At 41.6% G+C, this 16144-nt stretch overlaps 1 protein-coding gene across 1 annotated transcript in view; it reads right to left on the reverse strand.

Annotated features, from left to right (window-relative positions):
• Positions 1-16144, reverse strand: part of tacr1a (tachykinin receptor 1a) — a 31162-nt gene that overhangs the window by 14038 nt on the left and 980 nt on the right. The window contains exon 2 of the mRNA XM_062544034.1: positions 11826-12008. Within this exon, the coding sequence (XP_062400018.1) occupies positions 11826-12008 (183 nt within the window). The remainder of the gene's footprint in view (positions 1-11825; positions 12009-16144) is intronic.

Raw genomic sequence — 16144 nt, forward strand, 5'->3', positions numbered from 1 at the left:
ACTATGCAACCACCATGTTTACCCTAGCTACACCTTAGTAACCATATCTACATTATCTATCTATTTTTGCATTTTCATGCACTGGTAATTCCTTGGAATTGCATTTCTAGTTAAACTTCTTCTTCTAACGCAGCCAATTCAGCTTTAACCGTTTAACGTAGAAACTTCATTCAAACGTTGTTGCGTAGGTCTTGCTCATGCCATGTCTGCTTTGTATTTTTCAACTTTGTAACTTTTATACTTTTTAAACTATGAATTAAAAAACGATTTCCACATAGATTTAACATTGAGCTATTTCCCCATAGACTTAACATTGCTCATTGTGACATCACGGCAGCAATTAGAATCTTAGGCCAGGTGGCCGGCCACCTGGGCACCAACTGTCAGTTTCTCTGGCTTTAACCATAGGCTACAATCTCTCTGAAGACTACATATTCTGTTCCCCTGTATCCTCTGCGCACAACAGTATCAAAATAAGTTCTCCTAATTCCATCCAACTTTATATCCATTCATCTTCTTCAAACCATTCACTCATCCACCCATTCTAAACAGTCTGCCTATCAACATCAATAAGACGCTCTACATTCAACTTTTAAACAATCTACTCTGTCTCAGGCTGGCTCTCTTAAGACTAGCCAGTTAAATTGATTACACCTGTATCTGTATCCACTACTCTCAGTAGAGAGCTGTGTCTCTCCATTCTACAAGAATATAAGGCACATTCCATCCAACATTCTATCCATTCATCTTCTTCAGACCATTCACTCATCCACCCATTAAACTGTCTATCAACATCTATTAAACAATCTGTCTATCAACATCCATTAAACTCTCTGTCTATCAACATTAATTAGACTATCTACATTCAACTTTTAAATTATTTACTCTGTCTCAGACTAGCCAATTAAATTGATTACACCTGTATCAACTACTCTCAGAGAGTTGTATCAGTGTCTCTCTTAACAAGAATATAAGGCACATTCCATCCAACCTTCTATCCATTCATCTTCTTCAGACCATTCACTCATCCACCCATTAAACTGTCAATCAATATGTATTAAACAATCTGCCTATCAACATCCATTAAACATTCTGTCTATCAACATTAATTAGACTATCTACATACAACTTTTAAAGTATTTACTGTGGGTCCCTCTCAAGCAGCGTTTATAGGCCTATGTCCTCCCTCGCTCCTCGATCCTCAATGATCTACATAAAGAAAGATAAAAGAAGGGCTAGACTATCCCATTGTTGCCGCTCCATCATTCTTTATGTAGATCAGTGAGGAGCGAGAGAGGACGCGTAAACGCTATATGAGAGGCACCTTCTGTCTCAGGCTTTAAGCATACAATCTCATTAAGACTACAGATCCTGTTTCACTACGTCCTCTGTCCACAACTGTTTCAAAATAAAGGTCCTCACTGCAATAATATACTATTAAATCATTTAACCATTGAAACTACTCAACTATTGAACTGTTCAACCATTCCAACTGTCAGTTATCATCCACTATGCCTCCAGTCAACTACATGAAACCTCCATGTACCTAGCAACCAACATAGCAACCATTAAAATTAAGTGTTTATGACCGTTTCCATAGCAACCAACATGATTATACTGCAGTAACTTCTTGTTTCCTGATAGTGGCCACCATGGATACGCCCTAGCAACAAATGTTTCAAAATAAAAGTCCTCACTAGCAAGTTAGCTAGTTAGCATGGTTAGCATAGTTAGCATTTTTAGTATAACTGCAAAAAATCATCAACTAAGTTAGCTAATCAACCTGGTTAGCATTGTTAGCAATTTTAGCATTGTTAGCATAGTTAGCATTTTTAGCATTACTGCTAGAAATCATCGGTTAAGTTAGCTAATCAACCTGGTTAGCATTGTTAGTAAAGTTAGCATTGCTAGCATAATAAGCATTTTTAGCGTAACTGCTAGAAATCATTAGCTAAGTTAGCTAATCAACATTTTAACATGAATAGAAATCATAAGTTAAGTTAGAACTGGAATGTTTCATCTTTAAAACGTCTACCTTCACACTATCAACTCTCTGTAAACTATGCAACCACCATGTTTACCCTAGCTACACCTTAGTAACCATATCTACATTATCTATCTATTTTTGCATTTTCATGCACTGGTAATTCCTTGGAATTGCATTTCTAGTTCTTCTTCTAACGCACGCAATTCAGCTTGAACCGTTTAACGTAGAAACTTCATTCAAACTGTGTTACGTAGATCTTACTTAGGACATTGGAGGGATGTATTTTTCAACTTTGAAACTTTTATACTTTTTAAACTATTAGTTAAAAACTATTACAATTCCCCCCATAGACTTAACATTGCTCATTATGACATCATGGCAGCAATTAGACTCATCTGCCAGCTGGCCAGCCACCTGGGAACCAACTGTCATTTTCTCAGGCTTTAAGCATACAATCACTCTGAAGACTACATATCCTGTTAAACTGTTTGCTCTGTCCACAACTGTTTCAAAATAAAAGTCATCACTGCAATAATACACTATAAAATCATTTAACCATTATAACTACTCAACTATTTAACTGTTCAACCATTCCAACTGTCAATTATCTTCAACTATGCCTCCAGTCAACTACATGAAACCTCCATGTACCTAGCAACAAACATAGCAACCATTAAAATTAAGCGTTTATGACCGTTTCCATAGCAACCAACATGATTATACTACTGTAACTTCTTTATTCCTCATAGTGGCCACCATGTATACCCTAGCAACAAATGTTTTAATATAAAAGTCCTCACTAGCAAGTTAGCTAGTTAGCATGGTTAGCATAGTTAGCATTGTTACCATAGTTAGCATTTTAGCATAACTGTTAGAAATCATTAGCTAAGTTAGCTAATCAATCTGGTTAGCATTGTTAGCATAGTTAGCATTTTAGCATAACTGTTAGAAATCATTAGCTAAGTTAGCTAATCAATCTGGTTAGCATTGTTAGCTTAGTTAGCATTGTTAGCATTTTTAGCATTACTGTCAAAAATCATCAACTAAGTTAGCTAATCAACCTGGTTAGCATTGTTTGCATAGCTAGCATTTTTAGCATTAGCAACTGCTAGAAATCATTAGCTAAGTTAGCTAATCAACCTGGTTAGCACTGTTAACATAGTTACCATGGTTAACATTTTTACCATAACTACAAGAAATCAGTAGCTAAGTTAACCAATCAACCTCATTGTTACCATAGTTAACATTTTAACATGAATAGAAATCATTAGTTAAGTTAGAACTGGAATGTTTAAGCTTTAAACTGTCTACCTTCACACTATCAACTTTCTTTAAACTATGCAATCACCATGTTTACCCTAGCTACACCTTAGTAACCATATCTACATTATCTATCTATTTTTGCATTTTCATGCACTGGTAATTCCTTGGAATTGCATTTCTAGTTTTGATACTGTTGTGCGCAGAGGATACAGGGGAACAGAATATGTAGTCTTCAGAGAGATTGTATGCACTTGTATGAGATTGTATGCTCTAGCCTGAGAGAAACTGACAGTTGGTGCCCAGGTGGCTGACCAGCTGGAGTAAGATTCTAATTGCTGCCGTGATGTCATAAAGAGCAATGTTAAGTCTATGGGGGAAATTGTAATAGTTTTTAACTAATAGTTTAAAAAGTATAAAAGTTACAAAGTTGAAAAATACAAAGCCCACATCGCGTAAGTAAGACCTACGCGACAAAATTTGAATGGTGTTTCTACGTTAAGAGGTTGAAGCTGAATTGGCTGCGTTAGAAGAAGAACTAGAAATGCAATTCCAAGGAATTACCAGTGCATGAAAATGCAAAAATAGATAGATAATGTAGATATGGTTACTAAGGTGTAGCTAGGGTAAACATGGTGGTTGCATAGTTTACAGAGAGTTGATAGTGTGAAGGTAGACGTTTTAAAGATGAAACGTTCCAGTTCTAACTTAAGTAATGATTTCTATTCATGTTAAAATGTTGATTAGCTAACTTAGCTAATGATTTCTAGCAGTTACGTTAAAAATGCTTATTATGCTAGCAATGCTAACTTTACTAACAATGCTAACCAGGTTGATTAGCTAACTTAACCGATGATTTCTAGCAGTAATGCTAAAAATGCTAACTATGCTAACAATGCTAAATTTGCTAACAATGCTAACCAGGTTGATTAGCTAACTTAGTTGATGATTTTTTGCAGTTATACTAAAAATGTTAACTATGCTAACAATGCTAACTAGCTAACTTGCTAGTGAGGACTTTTATTTTGAAACATTTGTTGCTAGGGTATCCATGGTGGCCACTATCAGGAAACAAGAAGTTACTGCAGTATAATCATGTTGGTTGCTATGGAAACAGTCATAAACACTTAATTTTAATGGTTGCTATGTTGGTTGCTAGGTACATGGAGGTTTCATGTAGTTGACTGGAGGCATAGTGGATGATAACTGACAGTTGGAATGGTTGAACAGTTCAATAGTTGAGTAGTTTCAATGGTTAAATGATTTAATAGTGTATTATTGCAGTGAGGACCTTTATTTTGAAACAGTTGTGGACAGAGGACGTAGTGAAACAGGATCTGTAGTCTTAATGAGATTGTATGCTTAAAGCCTAAGACAGAAGGTGCCTCTCATATAGCGTTTACGCGTCCTCTCTCGTTCCTCACTGATCTACATAAAGAATGATGGAGCGGCAACAATGGGATAGTCTAGCCCTTCTTCTATCTTTCTTTATGTAGATCATTGAGGATCGAGGAGCGAGGGAGGACATATAAACGCTGCTTGAGAGGGACCCACAGTAAATACTTTAAAAGTTGTATGTAGATAGTCTAATTAATGTTGATAGACAGAATGTTTAATGGATGTTGATAGGCAGATTGTTTAATAGATATTGATTGACAGTTTAATGGGTGGATGAGTGAATGGTCTGGAGAAGATGAATGGATAGAAGGTTGGATGGAATGTGCCTTATATTCTTGTTAAGAGAGACACTGATACAGCTCTCTGAGAGTAGTTGACACAGGTGTAATCAATTTAACTGGCTAGTCTTAAGAGAGCCAGAGTAGCCTACTCTTAAAGCCTGAGACAGAGTAAATAATTTAAAAGTTGAATGTAGATAGTCTAATTAATGTTGATAGACAGAGAGTTTAATGGATGTTGATAGACAGATTGTTTAATAGATGTTGATAGACAGTTTAATGGGTGGATGAGTGAATGGTCTGAAGAAGATGAATGGATAGAATGTTGGATGGAATGTGCCTTATATTCTTGTAGAATGGAGAGACACAGCTCTCTACTGAGAGTAGTGGATACAGATACAGGTGTAATCAATTTAACTGGCTAGTCAGCCTGAGACAGAGTAGATTGTTTAAAAGTTGAATGTAGAGCGTCTAATTGATGTTGATAGGCAGACTGTTTAGAATGGGTGGATGAGTGAATGGTTTGAAGAAGATGAATGGATATAAAGTTGAATGGAATTAGGAGGACTTATTTTGATACTGTTGTGCGCAGAGGATACAGGGGAACAGAACAGAACAGAAGTCTTCAGAGAGATTGTAAAGCCTGAGAGAAACTGACAGTTGGTGCCCAGGTGGCTGACCAGCTGGGGTAACATTCTAATTGCTGCCGTGATGTCATAATGAGCCATGTTAAGTCTATGGGGGAAATTGTAATAGTTTTTAACTAATAGTTTAAAAAGTATAAAAGTTACAAAGTTGAAAAATACAAAGCACATATGGCATAAGCAAGACCTACGCAACAAAGTTTGAATGAAGTTTCTACGTTAAACGGTTGAAGCTGAATTGCGAGCGTTAGAAGAAGTTTAATAATAAGAAGAATAGGAAGAACAGTACAGTGCATTTTCATGCACTGTAATAATAAGAAAAAGCCTAGGAAGAACAGTACAGTGCATTTTCATGCACTGTAATAAGAAGCCTAGGAAGAACAGTACAGTGCATTTTCATGCACTGTAATAAGAAGCCTAGGAAGAACAGTACAGTGCATTTTCATGCACTGTAATGAGAGATAAGCTGTTACAGAAATAGCAGTTAGACGTAGAACATTTGTGCCATGCCATGAATGCATTCAATAATAACTACGTAATTGCATGTGTACTGAAAGTGCACTAAACTGTGAATTGTGTCCCAATTGCCACACAAAGACTCTCTAAAGATACCCGCACAGCTGCAACTAATTTTCTGAACTCAACACCTCAAACAACATGTATTAGAGTAGACTGTGCAACATAGTCTCCTCTTCACTCCCACCGCAATACGTGATGTAGGCACCTTACACTTACTGGGTTCCGAGCAAGAGCACATGCCTGACAGTGACGGGCTGATTGTGACTTATTTAAGGATGATTTGGCTGTGGAAACGTAATTATAAATAATGGACTTCATTTCCCTGCTGCATTAACTAGAGCTTCCTGGATGTATATAAGGGCATTGTGCAGAAATCAGGAGTGGGTGGAGTGTGCACAGGAGAGCAGACAAAGAGCACTCTGGACCCTGCCTCTTCATTACAGTTTCTCTAGGAGGAAGTAAGATTGACACATTCAGTACAAAAAAAAAAGAAAAACATGGAGCAAGCACTCACAATCAGAGTAATGTACCAGGGCCACTTTCAATTTGTTTCTCTATTGACGCTCTTTCATGCATTCATTCTGCGTTTGCTGTGGCCGTGAGAAGGCAATCAATTTAAACAAAGTGTAAATGAACAACAGTGACAATGACCCTCAGATTAGGGTTATCAACAAAATATGTTTTTCTTTTTTTCAGGAGATGCATCGGAGGAAAAACAATATTTTCAATAATCACAGATGTGTGAAATTGGCAAACATGTGTTAGTAATTACTGTTTGAATGTTGGGGAAGTGATAATGCAATGAATCGTCATGAAAATTGAAATCTTTCTTGTCCACTCTTGTGGAAATTCATCTTTAGCCCCATAAACACATAGCACACACAAACAAGACGACACAGCAAGTACAACATAAAAGCCGGCTGAAGAGTTGTGCTGATTAGAATCAGCTGGCTACAAGTGAATGGTTGGCACAGATATGTGGTAGGACTTTCACTTTCTGAAGATGGACTTTTCCACCTCTGCTTCAGACCCAATACATTAACAATACATTAACAGACATGTAGCATGACACATGGAAATGTGTGAACAAGTCTGATGTCAGTATAAGCAAAAGGAGCGGAAAAGCATTAAAAATGCATACTATGAGAACGAGATTTATCTCCTTAGAGTTTAAGAGCTTCCGAGAAATATGACTCATTAGACACTTTTTTGTAATGGGGTGATAGATGGCTGCTATTAGTGATGCAACAAGCAGGAGTCCAACAGCATGTGGTGTTAGCATACCAAGTGGAGTCTCATATTAAAAATCACTGGGGTCCTGTGTTTTTCATGTTTTTTTTTTTAACACAATCACATGGATATGAGTCAAGTAGACCATTTTCATTCTGCGATTTTCTTAAGTGCCAAAGGGATTAACTCCACACGGACTGAAGTAGTCATAGCTAATTAAAACAATAAGTCAATTTTCAAATGGAGAGTGCGGCAAAAGAGAGGAAACGGACAACCTCTCTCTCTCTCTCTCTCTCTCTCTCACCCGTGCTACACTCCGGATGTGAACTGTTCTTTCGCTTGCCTCCCGGCGGATTACCCGCTGGCACCAGCAGGCGTTTTAAAAGCCATTTTCCTTCCCCTAAAATGCAGCCTGCGTGGACTGGCAAAAACCCTTGCTGTGCCCATGTTAGAGGCGCAGGCGGAGGATGGAGAGGCATCGAGCTGCAGAGCACATAGCAAAGCCCCCGACATGGGATGCCTTCTCTTATCGCTGCATACTGATGATATCTCCTGCAGAATGTGCACGCACGCACATCGAATGAGCTCCTAGTTCCACAGGTACCATTTCACCCACAAATACACACACATATATGTGGTGTGGTGTGGTGTGGTGTGGTGTGTGTGTGTGTGTGTGTGTGTGTGTGTGTGTGTGTGTGTGTGTGTGTGTGTTTGTGTGTGTGTATGTATTGATGCATATACCCTATAATTTTATAATAGTAATAATTCATTATTCGCTGGAGCGGAAAACCCTAAATCTGTTGTGTTGGTTTCTGACAGCTGAATTACAGGGGCATTTATTTTACTTGTTATATCAGGACTCTACAACTGTCTCCCATGTCACACTGATGCGATAACGCCTACCTCCGACATACCATAATACTACATAATGCATGTTTGTTTGCCTCAATTACAAAGACATATCTGGACAGACTGGTCCTGACAGACAAAAACACCATGTTGGAGAGGCGAGGTGAAAGCATAATGAGCAGGCTGAAAAGACCTGGTGCCTGCTCTGGTGGCGGCTGGCCGGGATTTTATGGCAATTTGCAAAAATCAGTGCTGCTCTGAGTACCCTGTTTCAGCATGCCCAATGAGGTTCTCTCTCTCTCCGTCTCTCCCCCTCTATCCATCTCTCCCTTTCCCCCTATCTCTCTCTCTCTCCATCTCTCTCTCTCTCTCTCGCTTATGGATACATCGCTCTGCTCTCCCACTCTCCGCTCTCCTGCCTGCCTGCCTGCCGACTGCTTCCGAGTGGGTAAAGGATGGGGGCTATATGGAGCGAGGGGAGGGGGGAAAACGGGGCAGCCCCAGGTCACTACGGAGACATCAGCGCTCTGAGGGATGCTGATGCTGAGCTGCACTCAGGGCACCGACTCCGTCTCCAAGCTGTCAGCGCTCGCTTATCAACAAACTCCCGTCATGTGTCCGCTGGGCCTTGGCACCGGATATTAAAGGCAAGGGTCGGGGTTTTCCTTTGGTTTTATTCGGCATGTTTCATGTCCCGGTGCCGCCACCGACGTTACATGCTTTCTAGCAACTTGTTTTCGTGCAGGGCGCCGGGTGGGTGTTCTCACAAACAGCCTTCGCCTCGGCTCAGCGGCTCGCCTGTATTGGGAGCGAGATGAATGAGGTGGCAGAGATAGCCTGACACACTGCATAATGCGCCATGACTTGCCAGAACTCTTCAAAGACTCTGAAGTTACCAGTCAGTGGCTGAGGGGCATGTGTGTGTGTGTGTGTGTGTGTGTGTTTACACTGCATGCAAGAAAGAAGAAGAGAGAATGACAAAGGGACTGTGAAAGGTATTTGCATGGTGTTTCTCTGTCTCTCTGTGTGTGTTTATGTGCCTGTGTGTGAGCGAGTAAACTGCGGTTGAGCTTGAAGAAAAGAACTGAAGATGTGTTTTATGAGAAAAAGGCAGTGATATGGGAGGCAAAGAAGTGTGTGTATGTGTGTGTGTGTGTGTGTGTGTGTGTGTGTGTGTGTGTGTGTGTGTGTGTATGCAGCTTTCAGTTGCATGTACTTTTGGACCAGTGTGCAAAGGAGTAAGTGGGAGCATGTATATGTGTAACTCTTGGACAAGTTTTAGCAGAGACACTTATATATGAGGAGACACTGCACTGGAAAAATCGCCCATTGAAAAGCATGGGGTAACTTCGTAACACGAAAGATGGCGGTTGTTTACACCGGTTGGCTATGGTTTGCACATGTCCCGCCTCTTCCAGTGCCGTTGCTCCAATCATTTGGCCGATCCTTGGCGGTCACGCTTTTTGAAGGCTGCGTCGTGAAGAATAGAGCATGCGCAGTCCAAAATTACCAGTAAGAAAAAGGCTTTTTAAGCGTTAATTTGATACAAAACCACCAAACTTTTTCAGCGATTTTAGTCAGATTTTCATCGCGATTTCAAACATGTGATTTTTATGTCTCTTACACCTCGGAACACGGACATCCAGCTCTCTCCCCATTCATTTAGATAGAGCCTGGTCTTGTTCCGGTCAAAGTCGCTGCCCGACCCCATGGCCAATATGGCTGCCGAGTGACGTGACTTGCTTTAAAAAGACTTTGGTTTTAGTAACCAACCCAGACATTACTGATAGCCAATAGCCAATGACCGTATGTCAACGCAAGTTAATGTGGTCAATGAGCAGACAGACACAGTGGCTACTGTTTGGCCCTGGAGTCCCCCCCAGTCAGACATGTCCATTAGCTTTCATCCCACACACAGATACACTCAGGAATCACACACACACACACACACACACACACACACAGAAGCACAAACACAGACCCACACAGACACAGACACACACACACACGCACACACACACACGCACACACACGCACGCACACACTCACACACACACACACACACACACACACACACACACACACACACACACACACACACACACACACACACACACACACACACACACACACACACACACACACACACACACACACAAACTGAATTACTGTAGCTCACAGGCTCAGCCCACTTAACCCACAAGTGCAAGTCATTATAGTTTCATTAAAATAGTAATAAGTACACAAGCTATTCCAACACGGACAATGTTTTGTCTTGCTGCTATTTATTACAAACAATCAACGTGTGAAACCCAGCCAACTGCCAAACAATGGCACTCTGAGACAAAATGGTGAAAGCACGGCAGATGCTGCATTTACAGACACCTGTGGTAGATATTTGGAACTGTGAAAAACAGAATGGAGTAGTGTGTGTGTTTGTGTGTATGTGTGTGTGGGTGTGTGTGTGTGTGAGAGAGAGAGACAGAGAAAGAGAGATAGAGAGAAAGAGAGAGCGAATACAGAGTGAGAGATAGAGAGAGAGAGAGAGAAAGAGAGTGCGAATACAGAACGAAAGACAGAGAGAGACAGACAGAGAGAGAGAGAAAGAGAGAGAGAGTTGTGTACTGCTTGATCTTCAGCGTTCTGCCCACTGCATTAGAAGATTGGCTGGAAATTTACACTTTGAAAATGTCACTGAGCTGCACTGTGCACTGAAAGCTATCCATCACAAGCCAACATGCGTCTTGGCACATTATATTAATAGAGAAGAAACAACTGAGAGAAAAAGAGAAAAGGGTATGCATCTTGTCATATCACTGATTCACAACAATGACATGTGGCCTATGGCAAAAAAAAAAAAAACTATGAAAAGTGAGGAGTGAGAAAGGTGACAGACGGAAGTTTTAATTTTGCTTCTTTCTAAGATGTGAGAAACTACACAGCCTGATGAAGGAGGACATATATCAAAGGTATTCCTCGACTCTGAAAAAAGCATGTCTTGATGAAAGAGAACATTCTCTATCAGTGCCCAGAGCCATCAGTGGGATTAATTTGATTCTTATTTCCGTGCTTCAATCAACACAGATATCACATGTTCATATATCACTACAATATTATCATGTGCTGATTTTCCACTGCAGACAAACACAGACTGAAACATATCACTAATGGCTGCTGCTTTTGTGGTGGCTGATCAAGCATGCCTCTGCATATGGCGAGAATTGATGCCTCTAAATTAAATGCATAAAGCAAAGGCATTTCACTCATTCAATGCATGCTTATGTAGAGGCTGTAGGCTTTGATGTGCTTTTTTTAAGACTCATGATAAATGGTATGAGATTATACTTAATGAGAGCACTCCGTCTCTTTTAAGAAGACTGCAGTGCCTAATTGATTACAGTAATAAGTTCATTATACAGTAGAGTAAGCTTACTTGTTTATGGAGCAGTTACTTCAAGTTAACTCTTGGTTCACCACAAGGCTATTTAAGGAAACCTCTAGAGGGAATAGTTTGCCTTATCTGTATTCATCCGTTGCTCTCTCTGTCGTTACGCAATTAAGAGTGCATGACATTTCTTTTCCGTCAAGCGGACTTCAAAGTGTCCCAAAAAGGCATGTCTGAGAATCGAATAAAATGCAGGCGGAAACCTGCAGACTCACATCTTCTCGACGTAGACAGGCCAGTCGATGTAGCACACCACGCGCGTGGGGAAGTAGTCGAGGTCCGAGTAATAGAACTGGGGGAAGGCCAGCACGAGGGCCAGGACCCAGATCACGCCGATGACCACCATGGTCTCAGTGGCAGTCATTCTCTGTTTGAGGGGATGGATGATGGCCATGTACCTGTCGAAGGAAGTAAATGGGGGGAAAAGCTGTTCAATATGGCATACCACACCACACATGATAGCAGAGAAGCACTTTGATTCATTCTCATACTAAGATTCTACTCAGAGGAAAAAGACTCTCTTTTCTCTCTTTTTTCCCCAGTGCTGTACTGGAGTTTCTTGCTGATGAGGTGTCTGTCGAAATATTCTACACACTGACCACCTGCAGATCTGCTCAAACTGAAGGGGCGAGGAAGAAGCAGGCCTCCGCTGTTGTGAGAATGAGATTGTCCTGTTCACAGGAAATTGAGTTGAATCAAATTCACATGTCAAAATAATGTGATTCGCAGATGGCGGCCAACAGGCTTATCTCTAAACGTTTCAACTCAGCTGAAAGTTATATCCAACTTACAGTGTATTACCAGCGGAATCAGTTGTAGTTTAGAACCACTCATTTAAACTGATGGACTTGGCCAACACCCAGCCCACGTCTTGACAGTATTGCACAAATTGTCGGTGTCTGATGGGTATTTACCCTGACGTCAGTCTGACAAGCCCATTTTTTTCCATGAGCTGAACCTGTCAGTTGTGAAATGGACGACCGCTTTCACAAGAGATCAGATCAGATCAGGTGGTGAGAAGAGAGAGCAATAACGTCGTAAACGGGACAGGAGTCAGCGATGACAACCTCGCCACTGACTCAAACGAGCGCTGAGTAGTCAGGGGAAGGAGATGGAGTGTGATCATAGTCAGCTGGGACCACGACATGAAAGCACTCCGAGGACTTTGAGGGCCGGTAAAATGTAATCAGAGCTCGTTTGATTCAGGGAAGTGTGGAGACGAGGGGGGAGGCAAATTGGTAGCAGTTGGGGTGGCGGAGAAGAGATTAGGCAGATGACAAGACTCACGACAGGTGGCCCTGAGAGATCAGGCCTGTCCCATAGAGACCTATAGATTCTGTCTTGAGAGCTGATGATCGAAAAGTTAGGAGGGAAAAGTGAGGAGATACAGTATTTCTCCACAAATGACAGGTGGCTAATTGCCCCTGGGATGAGGACATTTTATGGTTGTGTGGGCACATAACTGCCACACATTGGTGGTAATTCAACAATGACTGAGCTGTGAGTTCAGTTGAGGGTAACATGGTCGGGCACTCTCAAGGAATCTGTACACAGCGAAGATGACAATTCCATTACACCTTTGATTTTTTTTTTATTTGAACAAGGATGTGAATGAGAAACGGGTACTTTTTGGAGCATAAAAACACAAGACTGTTAACACTGTAATAATGAACTGTAGCACGATCTCATCACTGATTAAGGATGTGGGCTCAGATTCTATCTATTACTGTCTGTCCCATTGTCTTTATCTATGTCTGTGCTGTTACCTTCAAATTATTACCTATCAAATTCTTGGCTGATTGACCATTAGCTGGCCTTTCCTTGGTCTGAAGTGCACTTGTGGTCAGAGTGGTGACATGGGGTGCCTCTCATTTGGGCTTTTATACGTCCTCCGTCGCTCCTCGGGCCTCGATCCTCACTGATCTACATAAAGGATGATGGGGCGAAAACAATGGGATATTCTATCCAGTGTTAGTTAGAGATCAGTGGGAACGCCCATCAAGGATCGAGGATCGAGGAGGCATGTTGTGAAGCACCTATGGAATGTGTCCAGTCAGAAGGTAGGATTATTTTGCTCCAGGAAGAGCTTGAAACAGAGCAGACAGACTAGGCTGCCAAAAAGAGTGAGTTACTGTAATTTGTAACTGTAACTAGTAAATGATCTAACATAGCCTAGAAATCTAGACACGCCTTAGTGGCAAAAAAGGAATTTGCTACCAGGGTGGTCTAGCAACTGTCCGTTGGCTTGCGAGCTGGAAAAATTAAACCGCTATCGGGCCAATCACATTGTATATAGAGTGGTGAGCTTTTCCAAATCATTGGCCATGCTACAGGGGTGATACTATACACTGCAGGGCCCACACAGACCCTTTTGTCAGGCTAGATCTAACAGGCATTTTCTAAAGCATTCAATTCAAAATGCCAGGGGGATAATAGAGGAACTAAGCTTTACCTTTGCTGAAACAAACCTCAAAACTGGGACAAAGTTGCTGGTTGATTTCATTTGTTGATCTGATGATGGATGAACCTTTAGTAAAAGGTATTGTTGAAAAAAAAAAAAAACCTTACTGAAATGGAGAAAAGATTGAATTGGACGTGTTTTTACTCCATATAAGAAAACATAAAACTAAAAAGATGCATAGAGCAGCAAATGTTAGAAGGGCATTACCCATGCCCCCAAGACCCAGAGAGACAAAAAACAATCCCACAGTTCAGTGAGATGCAGGCACGATAACTATAATGGGTTGCAGGGAGGGGGTAATCAAGGAGTGACTGCTAACAGCTTTCTTATTTTTCATTTTGTCTGTGTTGCAAAATGTCATTATGGTCCCCGTTTTCCATGGCTCTGTTGCCTCTACAGGGGGGGGTTTAGCTTTCAAAGGATTTTGATTTTCTTATCATTGTGTCAAACAGGCCTAAACAAATGAAGTTATGAAGGAGGCCCACAGTGTGTTGTTGTGCTAGCGACGCTGCAGAATCATGACTGATTGTGCAGATTGTTTCTGTTCCTGCACCACAGCGGTGCCCATTTTATTGAGGCGGTGGACATTTCCCCTGACAAATGCGAAGCAAAATGCCCTCTTGAGGCAATATATATGCAACCAGCAAGCACCTGGACACTGCACGATCCACTGCTGATGCCATCATTCTCCTGTGTGTGTGTGTGTGTGTGTGTGGTGTGTGTGTGTGTGTGTGTGTGTGTGTGTGTGTGTGTGTGTGTGTGAGAGTGTGTGTGTGTGTGTGTGTGTGTGCATGCATGTGTGTGTGGGTGGGTGTGGGTGTGTGTGCGTGCATGCATGTGTGTGTGTGTGTGTGTGTGTGTGTGTGTGTGTGTGTGTGTGTGTGTGTGTGTGTGTGTGTGTGTGCATGTGCGTGTGTGTGTATGTGTGTGTGTGTGTATGTGTGTGTGTGTGTGTGTGCCAAGGAAACTGAGAAAACTAGAGGAGATAAAAGTGAGCTTCAGTGTCGTCGTCATTGATGTGAGCGGCGCCACATCAGCGCATGAGGCTGACAACCGCTATTCACATAAGGAGGTGGCGGCTCCAGGGCTATTTGCGAAAGTGAGCAGAGCCGAGTGCGAGATGGTGAGGTGATGACTCAACGGAGGTGGCGGCGGCAGCAGATGTTGGATCTGGGGGAAAGCTGTATTAACCATGTTAGAAAAGGGAATACGGAGAGGCTTTGCAGAGGCATGGTCAATTTCCATAGAGGCTTTCCACTGAGCTCTGAAAACAAAGCAAACATCTCAAGCCAGCTTGAGACAAACAATAAAACAAAACAACAACAAAAATGACAGCCTTATTCCAATGATGGTAGGCTACCTTTTTCCCCCTCACATGACTAAATGATATTTAACAGAATTAACATAAACAAAAAGTACAAACCACAACTCTTCAAGAATGTATTAGTTCATAACTCTGATATGCCACTGATGAGTTTAGAGGGCTGAATGTCACACCTGACTCCCAGCATGATATAGATCTGATGGGCGAACTGCTGCCTCCTGCCGTCTCATACCATATCTGCCCCCAGCCTCAAACTCCAAGGGGTAATTGAATTGCTACAATGTCGCAAAGGTCAAGTTTGTTCAATTGCACATGGGGAAGAAGGGGGAACTGCTGGTGAGTTATAGTCTATTGCCTGCTGCGGCAACAGTCAGAGGGTAAAGGGGAAATTTGAAAATGCGCTGTGGATCACTGCAACTAAGCAAAGTCTCTCTTTGCTGGTTCTCAGAGTGCGGGACTGATTCACTGCTGTTTACAATGAAATATGGGGCTCCTCTTCCTTGCTTTTTTTTTTCTTATAAGGCAGATATCAACTGCTTAATATCACAAACCATTGATCAAGTGATGCCAGGCTCAGCTCAAGTCAAAAGGTGCACCTGTTCTGGAAGTGTTTCCCCAGTTCCTGAGGCTTTGTCTGCTATGTGATTCATTTTTACCATGTTAAGGGCAGACTGTAAGCTGCGTTGTCTCAGATGTCCGTGCCAACAAACAAATGGCTGTGCGCACACAGGACACTCCTTGCATACAGA

This window comes from Sardina pilchardus, chromosome 8 (genome assembly GCF_963854185.1).
Source record: "Sardina pilchardus chromosome 8, fSarPil1.1, whole genome shotgun sequence".
NCBI classification, from domain to species: domain Eukaryota; kingdom Metazoa; phylum Chordata; class Actinopteri; order Clupeiformes; family Clupeidae; genus Sardina; species Sardina pilchardus.